Source organism: Protopterus annectens, chromosome 9.part0, assembly GCF_019279795.1.
Source record: "Protopterus annectens isolate FY-2018-M chromosome 9.part0, PAN1.0, whole genome shotgun sequence".
NCBI lineage: Eukaryota > Metazoa > Chordata > Ceratodontiformes > Protopteridae > Protopterus > Protopterus annectens.
The window spans coordinates 1463103248-1463125714 of NC_056743.1; the positions used below are offsets into that span (position 1 = coordinate 1463103248).

The 22467-nt window shown below is 32.7% G+C and overlaps 1 protein-coding gene across 1 annotated transcript in view; it reads left to right on the top strand.

Moving 5' to 3' along the window:
- Positions 1-22467, top strand: part of LOC122810701 (adhesion G protein-coupled receptor E1-like) — a 497749-nt gene that overhangs the window by 319640 nt on the left and 155642 nt on the right. The window contains exon 5 of the mRNA XM_044082266.1: positions 5342-5485. Coding sequence (XP_043938201.1) covers positions 5342-5485 — 144 coding nt within the window. The remainder of the gene's footprint in view (positions 1-5341; positions 5486-22467) is intronic.

The window sequence follows — 22467 nt, forward strand, 5'->3', positions numbered from 1 at the left end:
GTACTGAGTTTTAGGCCATGGCTTTGACACCAGACATTTGTCTGTGTTATACCCATTTGGAAGATGTTTGTGCCTAGGGAGAATCTATAATTGTACCCAATTTATAGTCATCTGTGAGCTTGGTGAACCAGAGGCCTTTAAGATTAGCCTTGACTTCCTAGACGTAGATGCCAAACAAGAGCAGGCCCAGCATGGAGCCCTCGGGTACTCCACTGCTGACCAGTCTCTTGGTGGAGGTGGTCTCACCGATCCTGACTTCTTGCATCCTGTCTGTGAGCCAGATGGCAATCCAGTAAGTTACGAAAGGGTTTATGCCTAGCTCAAAGAGCTTGTCAACAACATCTGAGTAGGATATTGTATCAAATGCCTTAGTCAAGTCAAGATACGCAGTGTACACTGTTTTACTCTCATCCATTGCCTTGGTGCCTTGGTGAGCTTCACAGAAATGTTTACCTGGTGAAGTAAGCATGACATTCCCTTAACAATGCCAAATTGGGAAGGGTCCAGTGTCTGTAGGTTGCCAATGCCCTTATTTATCATTTCCATGATATTTTGTTCCATGACTTTGTATATTAGGCTGATGGGTCTGTAGTTCTCTGGGTTGGTTAATGGTCTGCCCTTGTGTAGGGGAATGGCTATTGCCATCTTCCAATCACTTGAAGCACAGACTGTTTCAAGGTTGTAGATAAAGTGTGCCTTAACTGCTCTTGATAGGTCATGTCTTAGACTGTTCAGGAGGCAACTAGGGATTTTGTTGGTTCCCACAGATGTGGTGTTCTTGGCTTTCAAGAGTGCTGCTAGCACATGGTTCCTGCTGATAGCTGGGGGAAGTATGTTGGAGGAGATTTCACTTGGTGGAACTTTGTGGTAGTAGGAGGGTGAAGTTTGCACTGGATTTATCAGCCAGTAGATTTGCTATGTCACCCTGATTGGTGTAGGCGGTACCATTCGCTGTTGTGCATTACCTCTATGGTTACTGATATAGCTGAATAAGGCCTTCTGAATGTCCTTAGCTTGTGAGGCTACCCTGACCTCACAGTTAGCCTTGTTGGACTTAATTAGACCTCTTAGTTTCTTGTTTAACTGTATAAGAGAGCACTTCTCTTTGAAGAAGTTGCTTTTACTGATCGTGGCCATGAGTTTTCTTCTTTTATTAAATACCCTGCTTAGATGAGGATTCCACCAGTGGGATTTGTTTTTAGTGTTTGTTTTGGGTTTAGTTTTGGTAGTTATGGCAGCCTCTATACAGCTAGTCACATGTTTGTATAGTAACTCTGTGAATAATTCTGCATAGGTAGCTGTGGTCTCGGGGTTGGGGGAGCTTTGAATTTTGACAAACTGTCAGTTAATAGAATGTATTTTGCTTTTGTATAGTTCCTAACTGTTACTCATTTAACTGGATTTTCTCGGTCGAATGAGACACCTTTGTGATGTGACCTCACTAGTGAGGACTTGACATAGGTGGAGCAATGCTCTTTCATGTTGGTGAGTACCAGCTCCAGTATCTTTGATCATCTAATTGTAAAAGGCACTATCTGTTCCAGGGTGTTTGTGTTAATACAGTCCAGTATGTGCTGTTCTTGATCTAACGGTGTGCAAGGCACTGTAGCTTTGTACGTCTGGAGTACTTTCTATGGCTTTAAACCAAGTCTCAGTCACTAGACAGATGTCTACATTCCACTGAGTGAGGAGGGCTTGAAGGGTGTGGAGTTTTTTTTTGTTTTGGCTCCTTGCATTAAGCAGTAACACCTTAAGGTTGCTTTTAGACTTTTTCACTATTTTGGCACCTTTGTCTTTTTGGAATTGCCTAAAAACGTAAGGTGGCAGATAAAGTTTTAGCCAGTATCTGAAAACCTACGGGGAACAGATGCAACCCATCTTTGCCAAAGCAATCTGGCTTTTTGACCACATACTTCCATGCTGTCAGATATTGGATCCCACTGGAGTAACACCAGCAACTAAGCCAATTATTAGAATCAATCATTTCATGGTCATATTTTGGCCATCAACCTTGGTGAATGTAGAATGCTGCTCAATGCAAGGCTCATAACTATCTGTGATACATATTCCAAGAGATCCATTTCATATAGTCCAGTGAGGAATGTCTCAGGTCATTTACACCCACAGCAACTATGATAGAATCATATTGATACTTGGGGTGCAGTCATTTGAGTGCATGTGTGACATTGCGGATCCTGACTCCAGATGGACAACTAACCATTTTCTTCTCCTTGCCCAGGCTGGTGAGTAGGGTATCTGTGTGCCACACAATGGACTCCCAAATGACAAGGGTATTGTGTAAAATGTATGCTTGTCTTATGGCCTTTGCACCTGGGAGAGCATTAAGTGGATGCTTATGTGAAATGTTTGGTATTGCTTTTGGTGTGTGCCTTAGTGATTGCTGAAGAGCAGTGCTACTATTAGGTGACTTTAGTGGTCCTAGTGGTGTTTATAAGATTAAGGACTGGGTTTAAACAGGAATCTCGTTGGTTAGTTTCTTGGCTTCAGGAGTCTCCTAGGTTAGTTTCTGGGCATAAGGGCAGGATGTTATATAATGCTAGGGATAGGTGCTATTCAATGTACATGCTAACTGCTCTAAGTTTATTTCTACACAATGCCACAGTGTTTAACAAATTTTAGATCGAATCCTAACTTTATAGGTAAATTTTAGTGTTTAGGCATTTGCTACTATATGGGACACTGCTAACTTTTGTGGCCCAGTGGGCAGCTCTGTACAGAGAAGAAAAAGCTTGAAAGCTGTTTACTATACTCTCTAGCCAAAAACTGACCACACCAGGTAAACACCTTCTGACACAAAGATGTCTGATTGTGCAATTTCTTTATTTGTAAGTACAGCAAAATCAGTTCTCAAGTACAGATTAAGCAATCAACAACCACCAAGCCGCTAAGTCCCTGGAAATTTTCCTTCTACACAGAAATTTGGAGGCACACAGACTAGAAAAGCCACCAAACAGAGAAATCTCTATTGTTGTCATAAAATTAAATAAATTCTTTAGAAACGCACAAAAACAGTAGTGAGCACTGCATAAAACAAGTTCAGGAGCAGTTAACCAATGAAATATTCTTATCTTAGCTTGGATGGCTCTGGATGTAGTTGAAAGACTGGAAAAAGTGTTGCAGAGTTCTCTGTAAGTGAACAAAGAGCCTGGTAACTTGCATGGTTGATTGTAGAGGAAAAAGCTTGTAAACTGACTCCTATGCTCTCTAGCCAACGAACAACCATGCTTTGAGCTTCCCCCAGTGCTTCTCAACTTAACAAGCCCAGGTCAATACCTTCTACCACAAGTAACTTGAGTATAGGATTTAAGCACTGGGCTAGGACTTTTTCACTTGTGAGTAAAAAATCAATGGAAAAATATCACTGTAACTGTGCCACGTGTATCTTAGGCCTTATGCCTCAATCTAACGTAATAGCCATTAGTGTTTCTATGTTAGGAAAGTGGATGTAATGTATAGACAATGTAATGTATAGACAATATAATATATAGACAGTGAAATGTATAGACAATGTATGTAGTTTAGTAGGGCTGGAACTCTATTCTATCACTTAGTAGTGCCCTGTGCAATTCACAAACCTCATTGTATCAGTCCATATGTGTGTACTCAGCTTTGTGCCTGGATGACTCCAGGTATAGAACAGATATACAAATCAGGTGTCCAAACTCTCTTCCATTAAAAATAAATGTAAATCACAGAGTAGAGCAAGCATGTGGAGTGAAGCACCTGTCAGTGCCATGTGGTGTAAAGCAACACAGTGGTACAACATACCTGAATGATTACCTATCACTGTGACATTAGATGCTTTACATTACTGAGAACCCATATGGATTTCCTAATTTTTTTTGGATGCAACAGAGACCTGCTCTGCTGTTATGGAAAAAAATGCATAAACCTTTCCAAGTGTGAAACTGCTACAACATCAAAGCAGGAAAACCAGAGTGTGTACCACCATCTTCTTGCCATTATTAAACTGTATACAATGGAGCAGGTATGCTGACAATGTGGGCATTGGTCCATAATAAGTGTTATTAAACATACAACATGGCATATTAAACATTATACATATCACTGCAAATGTTAACTGCATAACTCACTGTGACCATAGTAATGTGTACTTGATAAATAACCCATATTATGCATATGCAAAATGAGAAATAATATGGATTATCTATCACACATCCTATCAGTAGACTCCCTACCTAATCACGCAAGTAATGTACTCTCCAGTAATACCTGTTGCCTTCTCCTGTCAAAAAACTTAGGATGTATAGCAGATTCACTATTATCATTTATTATAGTGGTGTGAACACTTACAAACAGCAGGTACAAAGAAAGATACATTGTGCAGTGGACAAGATGACACTTAACTGTGTTTTAAAATGGATGACACATTTATTCTGGTGCATTTTTCATTAAGATTACATACTGGAAACCATACATAATTCTAAAACATGAATAGTTTAACATATTATGGCTATAAAGGAAAAATGCTTAAAAATAATCATGAAATACATCCTGCAGGAGGAAACCACAGTAGAGATTTGAGTCCTTTAACCACATTTGTCACAGAATAAGAGACACCTAATTCAGCTTCATTGAAGTTAAAAATGTGGTGCACAGTCCCAGCCTGCTACCACTAAGGCCAATGTTTATGCTGTGTAACTCTACGGTAAATTAGGTTTATGAATTATGTTACAGTTCTGATTATGTACATGTTTCAGTGCATATATCATGCAGATCCCTACTGAAATGTCAGCCGCAAAATGCCGAGTGACAACAAGCCGAAAAAAAAAATGACAGAAAACACAAAAGTGCAAATCTCAAAAATTGGTCTTTTCCTTAAAACTTATTTTTGTGTGCGTGTGTGGGAGGGGGTCCACCCTGCCACATCTCCTAAACATATATATATATATATATATATATATATATATATATATATATATATATATATATATATACCGACTCTTAAATGGCCATACCTTGGAGAAAAGGGAATATTCTCAGAATTGGCATCTTCTACTTTGTATATGTAAGTCTGTTCTTTCGACAGTTCAGTCTCTATATTTTGAACTCTATCTAGTGCGTGGGACCCAGCACTTCAAATGGTTACCTGATCATGCACAATGTTTATGGATATGATGCAGAGCATATGTCTGGATACAGGAAACAGAGCAGTATGCTTGCTTTTCACTGGTTTTCTTTGCCCCATTTTCATTCCTATTATTATTGTCACAAAGCATCATGGAAAAATGGTCATTGAACAGTGAACCCTGCATTCTACAGAATGCTACTGATGTTTATATTTTCAATTTCATTTTAGATGTCGATGAATGCAGTGCAAATAATACGTGTCCTAATGCAAAATGTCACAATACCTTTGGAAGTTATCATTGCGTATGCATACCTGGATTTAAGAGTCCTTCAGGAGCAATTAATTTCACTGGTCCACTTGAGAGGTGTGAAGGTAGGTATATATTTCTTTTCATTCTGAGAACAGTACCAAGGTAATTAGCCATGGATGTAATGTTGGCACTTCTTAAGACACTTAAATTGGCTACTTAAGAAGCTGTTATGACCATTTGCAATAAAATCAACAGCTGGGTAACTATTCAATTAGATGTGATCCATTTTGCGCTGCATACAAGCCCAGAGGATGCATGGATGAAATGGTAGGAATCATAAGTGTTATGATCAAAAGTAAAACTGTATAATGTAATCAGTGCTTGCACCATTGTTTAGCCATTAACTCAAAGGATTGCCAGAAATGGAACTTTCTAGTTGTACAGTAGAAGAGTTACAAATGTGAGAGTCCCTCACCCCAAATAGTACAGTGCCAAATATCACTGAATAATACATCTAGTACATATTATTTGGTAATTAAATGTCTGCATAATAGCTTAATAAATTACACATAGTATGCTTTAGCCAAAAAGCATAAAAATTGCCAACTGGTATCATTGTCAAATCATTATCCTTCCACAGTCTGTATCATTAGAAGTGGCTCTTGCACTTAGATTTCAGTTTACTTCAGACCTTTGGGTATATGGTCCCTTATTTATTTATTTATATTTCATTACCAAAGTAGTGCACTGATCAATATTGACCAATTTCAGGCCAGCACAGGTGAAATACAAAGCATTTGACAACAAATAAATACAGAAAGGTAAACAAAATTTACCACAAGGTTAGTACAATCTGGAGTCTAAAACCTGGGCCAGTAAGATCATATCTCATAAAATCATAGTCACAAGCTTTTGAGATTGCTTCCATGAACCTGGGTCAATCTTAAGCATCTTGGTGATGAAGCATTGCTATGCTTCAAGTAAATTAATCTAGCTATAACCAATTTCTGTAGTACACATCTCACATTTATGGCTTCCATCTATATGTATATGTATTTAGATTGCACGCTCAAAAGCCCAAATACTCAAACATTATTTTTGTGAGAAGTAAATAAAAACTAAAATCCTGAACTGCACATTTTTCTCAGGGTAAATAAACACTTGCCCAAAACTTTACAAAAACACATCGTAGTATCTGAAGTCCACTTAGGTGGGTGGGGGGGTTATTCCCCCACACCCCCCAACTGTATATACCAACTCCAAGATCGCACTACAGTAGGGAAAAGGGCATAGTTCCTCAAAGGGGCAATTGTTACTTGCCCTGTGCAAAACTCTGCAGTTTGGGATTTCAGTTTTCTTTATTTTCGTCTCACAAAACAAAAATTTTAATTATTTTTGTAAAGTAATATTAAATCCAAACCACATTTCAAAAGTAAAATAACACTTCCCAAATTTAAAAATTATATTTTTTAAATTATTTTGTTGTTTTTTTAAAAAAATTATAAAAATTTTTAAAATTTTAATAATAGAAAAATAGTTCAAAGAAATTTTGGGTTCCCTGTTAAAAAACCCGGAAACCCCCAAAAAATTTGGTCCAAAAACATGAAACCAATGAAAATTTGTTTAAATTATATTTGACCCTTTTATACCCAAATAATTCAATATTTATTACCTTGGGGTTATTTATATAATATAATATATGTAAGTTTATTTATTTAATATTTTTTAATTATTATTATTATTTATTTTTTTTGGGGTATAGTCCTTAACAAGGTGAATAGTTAGGGATTAGGGAGGGGGAAAGGAAGTGAACCTGAAAATGAACTTTTTAGGGAAAAGGGGGTTTTGAATTTTAAAAAGTAAATTTTTTTTTTTTGGGTAGGTTTAGGGGGCGGGGGGGTTTGGGCCCCTAGGTATTCACATTTTAATTTTACTTGGGTTTTGGGTTTTTTGAGTTTTAAATTGTTTAGTTTTATTATGTGGGTTTTGCTTATAATTCCCCAAAATTAAAATTAGGGGGGTGAAAAAAATTTAAGGGCCCAAAATTAGTAAAAAATTGTAAGTTAAAAAATAAAAAATAGTGGAAGTGATTTTTTTGAAAAATATTGAAAATAGAAGTTTTTGGAATGGCAAAAAAAGTATTTTTATTTAAAACTAAAAAAATAAATTGTCCAAAAAGTCAAATTTTCTTTTTATAGTGAGGTGGGGAGTTAATATAAACCCATATTAAAATTAAAAAATGTTGAATTTAAAAGCCCCCTTTTGGTATTAAATAAAAAAAATTCCAAAAAATTTTATATGTAGAAAGGGAGATTGATAAATTATTTTAAAACAAAAATATAAATTAAATTAAAAAAAAAAAAAAAAATTAAATATTATTATTATAAATTTTAAAATAAATTCTTCAAAAAAGCAATAAGAAGATTTGAGTTTTTTTTCTTTTTTATTGATTAACTTTTGTTTTTGACCAAAATTGGTTATGCACAATTAAGAAGATTTATACCTTTTACAAAAACCGCCCTTCTAAGATACTTTTTTTTCCAAATTAAAAAACAAAATTTATAATAAATATTTTTTAAATTTTAATATTATTATACTGCCAAATACGTGAAGAAAAGGATGTTAAAATTTTCCCTTTTGGGCTACCACTTCCTAATAAAAACAGAAATGAAAGCTGCTTTATTTACTTGAGTTAGACTGTTTACTTCTCTAAATTTAAAAAAAAAAATCCCAGTAAATTTTTATTTTTGTTTTTTTTTTTTTTAAAATACACTGAATAATAACCCCCCCCCAAATTTTGGGTAATATTCATTTACTCCATAAAACCCCCGGGAGGTAGAGATCCCATTATTGGTTTTTAACAAAAGGGGGAAATTTGATTGAATAAAATTATTCATATATATAAAAAGAACCCCCCCCTTTCTTCAAAAGATGTAAGAATTTTTTGGGGCCGGGGGTGCATTATAAATTATTTAGAATTTTTTTTTTTTTTGTTTGTTTTGGAATTTTACAAAAATTTTTTTTTATTTCAACTTGAAGGCAAAAAAAAAAAAAGTTAAAAAATTTCCTTTTTTTTTAAAAAATGGCATGCCAGGGGGGTATTTAAAAAAATAAACATTTTAAAAATTCCAAATATCAACAATTACCTTATTACTTTTTTTTCCCACTAGGGCGAACTCCCTTTTCAGGGGGTGGAATTGTGTTTTTTGGTTGGATGTGGTACTTAAAAGCATAATTAATAAAAAAACTTGATTGGGGAACCCTTTAGACCAATCATGGGTTAAATTTTATAACTCAGCGGTGAAAAAATTTTTTTTTTTTTTTTTGGGGGTTTGGGGTTTATTTGGTTCTACCTTCTGACCCAAGGGCTCCTTTTTTGGGGTTTAAAAGTTCATTTAAAAAATTCCTAAGTTCCACATTTGACTTGCAACACAGATTTTTTTTAAGGGAAATCCAGGAAAATGAAATGTCAATTAATTCTTTAAAATTTTTTTGAAAAAAAAACCCGCATTTGTAAATTTGGTTTGTTGTTGTTGTGTTGTGTTTTCCCTTTTTTTCCCATTTTTTCCAATTAGGGGGCTTTTTCCTCTTTTTGGGTAAGGTTGGGGCTATTTTTGGTTTTTTTGGGTTTGTAATTAAAATTTGGAATTAAGGGAAACAGTAAAAAATTTTATTTATTTTAAAATTTTTCTCTTTTTTTTACCAGAATGGAACAATATGTCTGGTGAATTGGGGGGACATTAGGGGGGTTAAATTTTGCTTTTTCAAAATAAAAGGAAAAAAATTTGTCCTATTTTGGGAAATTTTATTACTATTTGGTGGTTTGGGTTGGGTAATAAAATGGTGTGTTATTTGGGGGAAGCAATTTTCTTTTTGTCTTCTAAAACCCTAGTCTTTTATTTTCATTTTTAACTTTATGGAAAAAGCTGTAATTGTTCCCCCCATCTTTTGGATATAGAAACATGTGAAACATTACCCCATATTATTTGCAAAATGATACCCCCACAAAATGGTTAAGCAATATAAATTTTTGTTTCAAAATTTTCCAAATGAAAATTTGTTGTATGAAAAGTTCTGGTCCAAACAGGGTTTTCCCTACTTAGGCTTTTTGGTAAGCCCCCAAAAAGTTTACAAAAAGGCCTTTGGATTAAAAAGATAAAACCTATGCCTTTAAAGGGGTATTTGCAAAATTTTCTTGGCTCCACTAAAAAAAATTAAGGTTTCAATTTAAGCTGTTCTAGGTTTTTTACAACCCTTTATGTGAAATTTTTCCATTTTCTTAATTTAACTGGTTTGTCTACATGCTTTGCCAAAAGGCGGGAATTACCTAGTTTTTAGTAAAACTTTTGCCCCCATTGTTTTGAACAATACTAAAGGGTTTATTTGGGGGCATTATTTGTGTTTTTTGGGGGGGGTTTGTGGGTTTGGGGGGTTACCCTCCAAATTTAAAAACTTTTTAAAAATTTTATTTAAAAATTTTTAATTTTAAATTTAAAACCCGATTTAAAGGGCCTCCTTGGAGAAAAGGGAATATTTAAAATTGGCACTTTTTTGTATTTAATCTTTTTTCACTTAGCTTTTTTTTTAATTTATTATTGGGGCATTAAAAGGGTTATGATATGTGTTTTGGTTGTGGGTTTCGGGAACAAAAAAATATTTTTTTATTTTTTTTATTTTATTTTATTATTAGCCCAAAAGCATCTGGAAAAAGGATTCGGGAAGCATTCTACTGTATGATTTTCTTTCAATTTCTTTTTAAATGTCATAATGCGGCAAATAAATGTTCCTAATAAAAATGCACAATTTTGGGAAATTATTTTGCGAGCATACCTGGTTTTAAGACCCGGGAGCTTTTTCACTGGTTTTGGGGGTTAATTATTATTTTTTTCACAGAACAGAAAGGTAATTACCAGGTGAAGGGGCATTTTTAAGACACAAAATTTATTTAAAAACTTTATGCCATTTGAAATAAAATAAACGGGTCTATTCAAAATGTACCATTTTGGGTAAAACCCCAAGGGATCTGGATAAATTAGGAAATAATTTATGAAAAAAATAAAAGTTAAGTAATATCTTCCCTTTTTTAGCCAAAACCAAAAGGATTCCCAAAAAAAGGGAATTTTATTTAAAGAAATTAAAATTGGGCCCCCTAAAATGTAATCCCAAAATTCATAAAATACACTGTACTATTATTTGGTTTTAAATTCTGCATAAAGCAAAAAAAAATTTAATTTTTAGAAAAAGAAAAAAATTTTTAACGGGTATTTTGTAAATTTTTTCCTTCCACATTTACATTAAAGGGTTTGCATTGATTTCAGTTTACTTAGATTTTATTGGTCCCAAAATTTTTTTTTATACATTCCAAATATCACTGATAATATTGCCCAATTTGGAAATTTAAAATAAAGCTTTAAAAAATAAACAAAGAAGGAAAAACAAAAACCAAATTGCAACTGGATCTAAAACCTCCTAAGTCTTTCATAAAATTTCACAAGTTTTAGTTTTTCCCAAAACCTGGGTAATTTCTTTTATAAATTCATCCAAGTAAATTAATCATATAACCAATTTCGGAACACATTAATTTTAGGCTTACAAAAATTTTAAAAAGGAAAAACCCAAATCCCAAAAATTTTTTTTTTGGGGAAAATTTAAAAAAAAAAACCCGAAGACTTTTTTCTCAAAATAAACACCCCCAAAATTTCAAAAACCCTTTTAATCTAAGCCACTTGGTGGGGGGGGGGTTACCCCCAAAAATTAATTACCAACCCAAAATCGATACATAAAAAATGTTCCTCAAAGGGGAATTGTTATTCCCCTTTCAAAACCCATTTATTTATTTTTTTATTTTTTACAAAATCTGAAAACATTTGGTAATCTTTTGCCACTTAAACCCATGTATATTAAAACCCACAAAATTGTTTAAAAAAATCCACACCAATATATAAAAATTTTTAAATATAATAAAAAAAGATATTTAAAAAATTTTAAAATTTTTTAAAATTTAATTTGTTTTGTTTTAAATCATTTGATATATGGCCTTTAAACTAAATGACAGAAAAACACACACATATTATGAAATGAAAAACAACATCCTGAATAAAATTTAAATTTAATGTATAGTTGATTTTATATAATAATTAAATATTTTTGATTAGGGTTAGGGTGGGGGTTAAAGGTAATGTACTGTAAAACGTAACTTTTTTTGGGGGTTTGAAGGGGGTTTTTTAAGTGAAGGGGATTAATTTTGGGGAATTTAAAAGTAATGTAAATAGTTACCCTTGGGTTGGGGTGGGGGAAGGTAAGTGTCCCAAAAAAGTAATTTATTTGGGGTTTAAAAAGTGGGTTTTTGTTAAGTGTTTTAAGTATTATTTATTTTGTTTGGGTGGAGTATTTGGGGGAGTGGGGTTGGAATATTTTGTTTTGTTTTGCCTTGGGTTTTTAGTGTTTTTTTCCCCAAAGGGGGGCCCCCTTTGGTAAGTGTTTTTCATTTAAAATATGACCCTTTTTAAAAATTTAAATAGGTTTTTTAAAATAAATTTAAGGAAAATTATGTTTAAAATTTGAGTTTTCCCAAAAAACCAAAAAATAAATTGGAATAGATTTATGTTGATCCCCAAATGTGTTTAAAAAAAGAGAAAAGTTAAAAGTATTTTTTACATAAATAAAATAAATTGGAAAATAAATTAAGCTTTTTTATAGTGGGGTAATTGAAATAGAAAACCCCATAAAAAATTGTAAAAGTATGAAATTGGAAAAGACCCACTATTGAAATAAAAAAAAAGAAAAATTTAAGGTATTTAAATAACCCTCCCCCATAAATTTAAAAAAAAAAATAAAAACTTTAAAATTTAACAAAAAAAAAAATTTAATATAAAATATTAAATTATAAATTTTTTTGCAAGAAATGCAATAAATTTTTGATTTTTCACGGTTTTTTGACTTATTGAAATTTTTTAATTGTTTTTTCTTTAACAATAACATTTACAAATATATAAATATAATTTAAATATTTTTTTTGGGTTTAAAATTAAAAAGAAATGTGGCTTTTCATCGTCCCCATTTTACTTCCCAAATGATTCGGGGATGGTCCCATTTATTACTTGAAGAAAAGGGATGTTAAAATTACTCCTTTCCCCCAAAACAGCTGATCCCAATGAAAAAGAAATGGTGTTTCATTAAATAAAATGTAGTTTAAATACCCCAAGTTTAAAAATTTAAAAGTTCGTATTTTTAAATTTTTAAGTTTTTCTTTTTTTTTAAAAAAAGGATATCAATAACCCCCCGGGTTTGGTAAAGCTTTTACTCAATAAAAAACCAGAGGGAGGTGATTTAGTATATTTTTGTTTTAAAATGAAAAAATTAAAATTTGATTGAAAAAAATTTCTTCATATATATAAAAGCCCCCCCCTTTTAAAATAGAACTGATATGCTTTTCCGGGGTGTAATGCCCCCCTCCAAATGAAGTTTTTGTTTTTGTTTGTGTTTTTTGTTTTCATTTGACAAAAAGTCAATTTTTTTTTTTCAATTAATTTTTTAAAAACAAAAAAATTTAAAAAAATTTCCATTTTTTTAAAAACTGGTTACTATCGGTGGGCAAAAAAATGCAACTTTTCAAATTTCCAAATGTAAAAGGAATTTGTTTTTGGGTTTTTTTCCATTTTAAAACCCTTTTATTGGGGGGAAATTAGTGTTCCCCCCAGGTTAAATTCTTGTAAAAGCGCCTAAATTAAAGTGAAAAAAATCCCAATTATTATTTCCAAGTAACAGGGGATTATTTTTTATGGAATCTTTTTGGGAGAAAGGGGGTTTTTGGTGGTGGGTTTTTTTGGGTTTTTTTTTGGGTTGATCCCCCAAGTGCCCTATTAAAACACCTATTTTTTTAAAAGTTATGCCAAAAATTCCTGGTTCCACATTTAAAGCCTTGACAATTGATTGGAATTTTTAAGGAAATTGGTTGTGTTTTTTTTTTTTTTTTGGTAAAACCCAATTGAAACCATCCAGGCCCTTCCTATTGTTTTAAAGTTAAAGGGTTTCCAATTTTCCCATTTTTTCCCAAATTTTGGGGGGGCTTTTTCCCTTTTTGGGAAATAAGGGTTGAACAGGGTTTTGGGGGTTGTTTTTTTTTTTTGGGGGGGTTTTTGTAAATCAGGGGCCCAGTAAAATTTTATTGGGCATTAAAAATTCATTGCTTTTTTCCATGATATCTTTTGAAGTTGGACATTTGTGGGGTTTGTTTTTTTTGGGGGAAAAAAAAAATTTTTTTTAAAAAAAATTTTACGGGTTTTTAAAAATTTTTGGGCTTGATTAATATGATATTGGCTGTTTTTTTTCCCAAACCTATTTTTTTAAAATTTTTTTAAATTTTAGGTAAAAGCATTAATAATTTTCCTAATTGGTATTATAAAACCCAAAAACCCCTTAGGGGAAATTTTGCTAAGATGGTATGTGGTTTGTTTCATAGGGGCCTTTTGTTTCTGAAAAAAATGTCTTATTTTACTGAAAGTTATGAAAAGTCCAAAAGGGTACTACACTTTTTTGATTGGGATTCCCTGAATGTACCCAAAAAGATTTTTAAAAAACCTTTGGCTTCAAAAGAAACCAAAACCCATATTTTTAAGGGGGCTTTGTTAGTATTCCATAAAAATGTGGTATTGCAAGTTAAATCCAAGTTGGTAGCCGCCCTTTTTCTAATGGCTTGATTTTAATTTTTTATTTTCAGGGGCATGGTTTTCAATGTTTACGAAAACAATATTCCTAGTTTTTTGATTTTTTAATTCTTTGATCCCATTTATTTTTGAATTCAAAAAAAAGGGGTTTTAAATTGGTGGGCTTTGGTTTGTTTGGGGGTTGTTTTTTCCATCCCAATTTAATTAATTTATAATTTAAAAATTTTAAAAATATTTAAAAAGGGTATTTAAAAAATTTTCAAATTGGCTTTTTTTTTATTTTAATTTGTTTTTGCAGTTGTTCATATTTTGTTTTGTGGGGGGACCCGCTTTTCAAATTTATATATAAATTTTATATATATAAATATTTATACAAAAAGGCATATTTGAGGTTTTTTTTGTTTTTCATTCCTATTTTATTGTAAAAGCTCTAAAAATGGTCTTAAATGAACCCTTTTCAAAGTGACAGTTTAATTTTCTTTCTTTTTAATGTATGAATGATGCAAAAATAGTTTAAGAAAAGAAAATATTTGGGGTTTTTTTTCTCCATTTAAACCCTTTAAAATTAAATTTCACGGCCCATTGAAGGTTAAAAGGGGGTTAAATTTTTTTTCATTCTAAAAAGTCCCGGGTAATTCCATATTAATTTTGGATTTTAAGCATTAAAGGGTTTAAGAATTTTATACCTTTGAATAAAATCAAACGGGGTAAATTCTTAAGGACCATTTTTTGTAAAACCCGGGGAGGGGTAAAAGGTAGGAATAAAATTTTATCAAAAGTAAAAGTATAATGAATATGTTGCCCCTTTTTAGCCATTAATGGTTTAAAAAGGGAAACTTTCTATTTACAGTGAAATTAAAAATGTGGACCCCTCCCCCAAATAAAGGGCCAAAATCATGAATAAAATTAGACATATTTTTGGGTAATTAAACTGATAATGAAAAAAAATTCACAATTGTTTAGCCAAAAACTAAAATTCCAATGGACTTTAAAAATTTACCTAAGGGTAATTAAAAGTCTCCATTATTTTTCATTTACTTAATTTTGGGGGTAATTTTATTTTTTTTTTAATTTCTTCCAAATGGGCCTATAAATTACCAATTTCTAGCCAAAAAAAAATTTTGCAACTAAATAAAAATCAAAATTTCCAAAAGGTTATAAAGGGGTCTCCCGGGGCCAAAAAATCAACTTAAAATATGCCCAAAATTTTAATTCTTCCAGAACCGGGGTCAATTTAACATTTGGTGATGAACAGCTTGCCAAAAAATTTAAAGTAAACCCAATTTTTAACCCCCTTTAGGTTCCATCTTTTTAAAAATTTTTTTTAGTTTTCCAAAAAAAAATATCAAACTTTTTTTTTTAGAATTAAAAAAAACTAAAACCCTGAATGACTTTTTTCTGGGGGTAAAAAAAATTAAAAAATTTTAAAAAAAACCTGTAGTACAATCCATTAGGGGGGTTTATTAATTTTTTAACCCAAATCAACAAAGGGGGAAAAAGGGGATACCTAAAGGGGAATTGACTTCCCTGGAAAATTCCATTGGGGAAAAATTTTTTTAAAAAAAAAATTTAAATTTTATGGGTTTTCCACCTTAAAACCCCTTAATTTAAAACACACTACATAGAAAGCAAATCCAACAAAAATTTTTTTAAAATTTAATTTTTTATTTTTTATTTTCTTAAAATTTAAACTAGATTGGGCTGACACTTTTAGTAAACCATGAAAACACAACATCCTAATGCAAAATTAAATTTAATTCATATTATTTTATATAATAATTAAATAGTTAGGGATTAAAGGTTAGGGGGGGGTTAAGGTAATGAAACTAGTTTTTTAATTTTTGATTTAAAGGGGGTTTTGAATGATTGGGGGAATTTATTTTGGGGGGTATATTTTTTTAAAAAATTTCGGAGGGGGGTTTAGGGTTGGTTAAGGAAAGTCCCTTTAAAAATTAGTTTTTTATTTGGGGTTAAAAGGGGGGTTTTGTTAAGGTTGAAGGTTTTTATTTTTTTGGGAAAAGGGGGGTTTGGGGTTGGCCTTAACGAATTTTGAATTTCGACTTGGGTTTTTTGGGAAAGTGCTATTTTGTATTAAGTAAGTAATTTTTGGTTAAAATTAGTTTTAATTATTAAATTATTATTTTTTTATTATTTTTTTAAAAATTAATTTTTTAAAAATAAATTTAAGGCCCCTTTAGTGTAAAATTGTTAGTTCCCCAAAATCAAAAAAAGTGGAAGTTGATTTATAAATAGACCCAAAATAAATAATTATAATAAAAAAAAATAAAATATTTATTATTATAAATGAAAATAAAATTTAAAAAAAAAAGAAACATTATAGAATTTATAGTAAATTTAATAGTAAAATTTTAAAAATTGATAAAATGATGCAAACAAAGAATTTGTTTTAAACCAAGAAAATTCACAAAAGAATTTATACTTATTTGAAATAGACCTCCGCCCCAAAATTTTAACATTAAAAAAAAAATAAAAAAAAATTAAAAAAAAAAAAAAAAAAATTTATAAATTTTTAAAATTCAGCAAGAAATGCAATAAAAAATTTTTGAGTTTTTTTGGCTTTTTGATTTGACTTAAATTTTTATACTTAAAATTTTAACTTTTTTACAAAAATTTATATTTTAATATATAAATCCCCCAATGTCAAAAATTTTTTGTGGGTTTAAAAAAAATCACTTGGCTTTTACTGACCCCATTTTCTTCTAAGATTGGTTATGGGCTCCCTTTATTACTTGAAGATACATGTTAAAATTACTCCTTTCCCCCAAAACAGCTAAAAACCTGCTAAAAACTGGTGTTTCATTAAGTACTTGCAATTAACTTTAATATTCCTTTAATGTAAAAAATTAAAAAGTTGGGGTTTTTATTATTTAAGTCCCTTTTTTTTAAAATAACTGAAATTGGCTTCCACCCCGGGTTTTGGAAATTTGTTTTTAAACAAAAAAAGACCCTGAATTTTTTAGTCCCTTTTATTGTGATTCAATCAAAAGTGTGGAAATTTTTATTGTAAATAAAATTATTACCCTTATAAAAAATGCCCCCATTCATTAAAACAGAATGTATATTGTTACTACTGAAAAGGGGCCACCCCAAATGTATTTAGAATTTTTTTTTTTTTTGGGGGGGGTTTTTTTTTGGCATTTGTTTTAAAAATTATTTTTTTTTTTAGGAGATTTTTTTTCAAAAAATAAAATTAAAAAATTTATTTTTTTCCCCTTTAAGCTACGGGCATTTCAAAATAATAAATTTTTTTTTGTGGAAATTTCCTTAATGGATTTTAATTTCGGGGGCAAAAGTTTTCATTAATTAAACCCCTTTTTCCCCCTTGGGTTAAGCCGGTATGGGCCAAAAAGCCCCTAAATTCAATAAAGAAATTCCATTTTTTAATGTTCCAGCCATCTAGGGGGATTTAATTTTGAGGGAACTGCTCGTGGGGAAAGTTTTTTTTTTTGGGTTTGGGGGGTTTGGGGGGTTGTGGGGGTTTGGGTTTGGTGGGGGTTGGGGGTTCTCCCCCAAACCTCATTAGGGAACGTTTTTTGGGGCTTAAATTTTTAAAAATTTGGTTTTTGTTGTTTGTTGGTTTTTTTGTGTTGGGTTTAAAAAAAAATGTTTTTTTCAAAAAATTCTTCTTTAGAAAAAAACCGAAATTTTAACCCCCTTGGTTTTATTTAAAATTGTTTAAATTAAAGGTTTCCACTTTTTCCCTTTTTTCCAATTATGGGGGATTTTATTTTGGAAGGAAATTAACTATTTTTTTTTTTTGGGGTTGTTTGGGGTTTTGTTTTTTGGGTTTTTTTGGGGGTTTGTTGTTTTTGTGTGTTTGGGGAAAATTTGTCAATAAAACCTGGGCCCAAAAAAAATTTAATTACTTGGTTTTTTTTTGTTTTGTTTTGGTGGTTGTTGGAGCTTTGTCTATGTGGGGATATAATGTATTGTACTATGTGTCAGACAGTAACAAGCCGAAATAAATTACTGTGCCTAGTATTTGGATATTATTCATCTATTTGGTCACAGACAGATATCTGAGGTATGCAGAGTCAATAAAATGGCTGTAGATGGTGAGTGTGTGGGTGTGTATATGCATATGTGGTTCTGTTTGTCTCTCTGCAAACCTATGTCTTTTTACTTTTCACTGTTTAAGTCTTTATGGTTAAAAGCATGTCAATAATGTTAAACCTCACCATCTGGTCATGGATATCCAGAAGCCACATAGCTGAAACACTGTATGCCCTTATGGGATTATTTGCATACATGCCATAGGCCTCCACTAAAGTAGGCTTAATGTTCTACATAGTGAAGCCTTTTGTTTCTAAAGTATTACCAAATAGTCAAATTATGTTGTACTGCAAAGTTCATGAAAAGTCCAAAGCATGGTATGTCTACAGCTAGCTTGGATTGGCGTTATTGGCCTGAATGTACCCATAAAGATTTATCAAGTAGAAAGCCATTGGCATTCAAAAATGTATACCCGAAACACCATATGTCCTTAAGGGGTCATTTGCATATATTCTGTGGATCTCCACTACAGAAAATGTAAGGTATTGCAGAGTTAAGACTCCAAGTTGGCTGAGCCGTTCCGTGTTTACTGAACGGCTTGTATGTGTAACCTTTTTCCATTTTGCTTAGAGGTTACACTGGATTGTACTACATGCTTCTGACAGCAAAGAGCTGGAATATATCACTGCAGCTTTTTTATGTATTTATTAATTCATTTGATCCCACTTAGCTGTTTGAATTCAATACGTAAAGTGGTTATAATTGGTGGGCATGTATGTTAGTGCATATGTGTGTGTGTGTGTGTGTGTGTGTGTGTGTCTGTCCGTATATATTGTCATAGTAATGGGTTGTACTGTAAGTATCAGATAATGATGAGCTGATATACACCATTGTGTGGCTATAATTTATGCATTCATTCCTTCAGTCATAATCATACATCTGATTTGTACATAGCACAATATGTGTGTTGGGGGAGGGAGCTCTAATGGGCTAGACGGTATGCATCTGACAGTAACAAGCCAAAATATATTACTACAGCTATTACTTATGAATTTTTTTTTTTCATTTGATCACAATGAGTTCACATGTAGCAAATGCGTGTATTATAAGTGATGGCAGGCATTGTTATATGGAAATGCCATGGGCTTTTGGCTGGAATATAGACGTCTTGCCATAGAGCTAAATAAAACAAATTATACTCTATGGGGATCAATGATAACAGTTTTAGCTTTCCCTAAGAAAAGACCAAAACATTCCCAGACTGTTTTGCACAACAACTGTGCTCTGTTTGAGATTGTTTTGAGATTTCACTAGTCCAGTTAACCAGTAGCATAACTTAGTTTCATTTTGTTTTGATGTTTCACTAACAGTGTAAACCAGTGGCAAATGAAATTATGATTTGCATAGTTCTGAGACAGTTTTGCCAACCTCTGCCCATTATCAATTAAAAAAAAAGTTTTATAGTAAAAATACAAGGCATCAGAGAAGTGACATAAATTCAGACATAGCAGAATCACATTGAAGAAGGCTTGTACTCCCACCTGGTTCATGCCTCTGGCAGAGAACTAAGGCTCTTACAATGTGTGAAACTGGCACAGGGAAGATGTGAGTATGTCTTGTCTGCCCAAGAAAGCGATAGAAGCTCTTGTTGGCAGAAGTGGAGAGCATTCATGCACAGATGGAGGAGGCATGTGTACTGCCTGTGGTAATGCATATATTACCATCAGAAGAGAAGTTTAATTTATACAACAATAACAACAATATTCTCATAGATAGAATTCCAGAGAGATAAAAAAAAATAAATAAATACACATGGCTGGAATCTTGACCCAGTCAAATGGATATTGCCTAAAAGTTTCTGATGTCTTTCAAACATACAGGAATGAATAGGCTTGTGTAATTTTGCTGGTGGCTTGATAGTCAGATGGTGTTGGGGCAAAAATATAAAATTAAAACAAAAAAGAAAATTGCAAAGTTGGGTATATTATTGAAATGGTAGAGCACATGTTGAAGAAATGCAATGCTTCAGACGAAATAATTATGCATTTAGCAGTTTGTGATGATAGAAAAGCTTTGCTGCAAGCTGTAGCTCTGTTTCTTTTCTAATACTGATAAAAGGAAATATTACGTCAAAGCTCCTTGTATCTTACCCTTTGCTGGTTCCTGACGGCAGCATATAAGGAAAGGCAGCTGAGTAAGTGATAGAACTATGGCAGAAATGCAAATTACTTTTTCTTCTAAGGAAATTAAAAGGACTCAAATCATCAGGGTTTTCATTACACGTTATAGATTAAAACAAGTTGTTGTCTTTCGGCTTTTCCTGGTTAGGGGTTGCCACAGCGGAACTCCAGTCCACTAATGATTGGCAGTAGATTTTCACGAACGCTGAGGTGCCAGCTCGACGTTCAACCTTCAACGAAGGCACGCCCATTTACGCATGTCTGTCGAACATCCACCCAACCGCAGGGAGGACATGCAGACTCCACACAGAAGGCACTCCCCGCACTCCAGCCAAGAATCGAATGGTAGAACCTCTTGCTGTGAGACAACAACCCTACCGCTGCACCACCACGGAAGGACGTCATAGATTAAAACAAGTATGGTGAATAATCATCAAACTCAAGTTAATATGTACTACAGGGATTATATGAAGCTTGACAAGAGGAACTCATAACACCTACATGAAGATTCCAACTCAAGACTGTTTGCCAGAGAGTCAGTAAAGTAAACACAACTAATGGATGTAAGACACTGTGCGAAATATGCCCGTGAAGATGTCTACAGCAGATGTGAGATCTACAGATACACCTTCCACTACAGGATCTGTCAACAACTCACTCACTGTAGTTGTACCTTCTGCTTGTACAGTCTAAACTGCAGGAATCCTTAGCATCAACAGCCTTTTTCCCCATTTTATGACTGGAGTCTTGGTATTACATCAACACTGATCATCACTTATTACCAATGTTCTTACCACTGTGTGACTAGCCCTGCCACTATCACCAGTTTCACCAGCTCACTTACTGAAGTTCCATCTTCTGCTTATACAGCTTGAAGCTTCCAATACAGGCTCCATCACCACACCATTAATGAAGTTGTACATTCTACAATCACAGCATCAACTAAAATATCTCTCAGCAAATCACTTAGTAAAGTTACACCTTCTTCTTATACAGCTTCAAATGCTGGATATGTCAACGAATAATTTATTGAAATTGAACTTTCTATTTATAAAGCTTCAACTACAGGATGTATAAACAATTCACTTATTAAAGCTGCACCTTCTATTTAAATAACTTCAACTACAGGATTTATCAAAAACTCACTTACTAATGTGGCACCTTCTATGTCAGGTACAGCTGCTTAGAGTGTTGTGAAATCAGGAGACTATCTTCTATACCAGGATGAAAGAAGCATCAATACACCACTCAGATACTAACAAGATAAATAATAATTATAAAACAAATCATTATATGCAGCTAAATAATTATATGCAGCTAAATGCTATTTGAGTGTGATCTGTTATGGCATAGTTTCATAATTCATTATTTTAGAGTAATGTTAGTTTTACAAAAAACTTGTACAAAGTATGATGTGTGTGTGTTTGAGTGTGTGTGTGTGTGTGTTTTATGGTTTCACTATGTAATCCCGAAATATTGAAATCCTGAATTTCAGTATTTCAAAATTACATAGCCTAAACCTACAAATCCCAAACACCCCACAACCGCGAAATGCGAAATACCGACAGTACACTACACATACAGCACACACAAACACATGCACACAACTCCCCCCCCAACTCAAATATAAAATCCTACACTAAACATAAGCAGGGGGACAAGCCACCCTGCACCTCCCACACCAGCCTACTTATATATACTAACTCCGAGATCGTGCAATCAGACACACAAAGGTAACTCACACCCACACATTTTACACTCCCTCGCACACATACATCACAGTCACAACACACACTGACATACACTAAAGCCCCTAACCAACACACATACACATACATACATACCCAAACTAGCACTTTACCATTCACACACCACAACACCAGAAATGCTAAGTCCAAGATTGCACAATCAGACACACAAAACTAACTCATACCCACACATTTTACAGTCCCTCGCACACACACATCACAATAACAACAGACACTAACATACACTAAAGCCCCTAACCAACACACATACACACACATACATACCCAAACTAACACCTTACCATTCACACACCACAACACCAGAAGCGCTAATTCAAAATCTCCGTACTTCGGGATTTTGAATTTCACGCTTCTAGTGTTTTGGAATTTAAAGGCTTCACTATTATAATTTCAAAATACTGACATTCGAGATGTCAGTATTTCAAAATTATATAGGGAACCCATGTTTTATATATATATATATATATATATATAT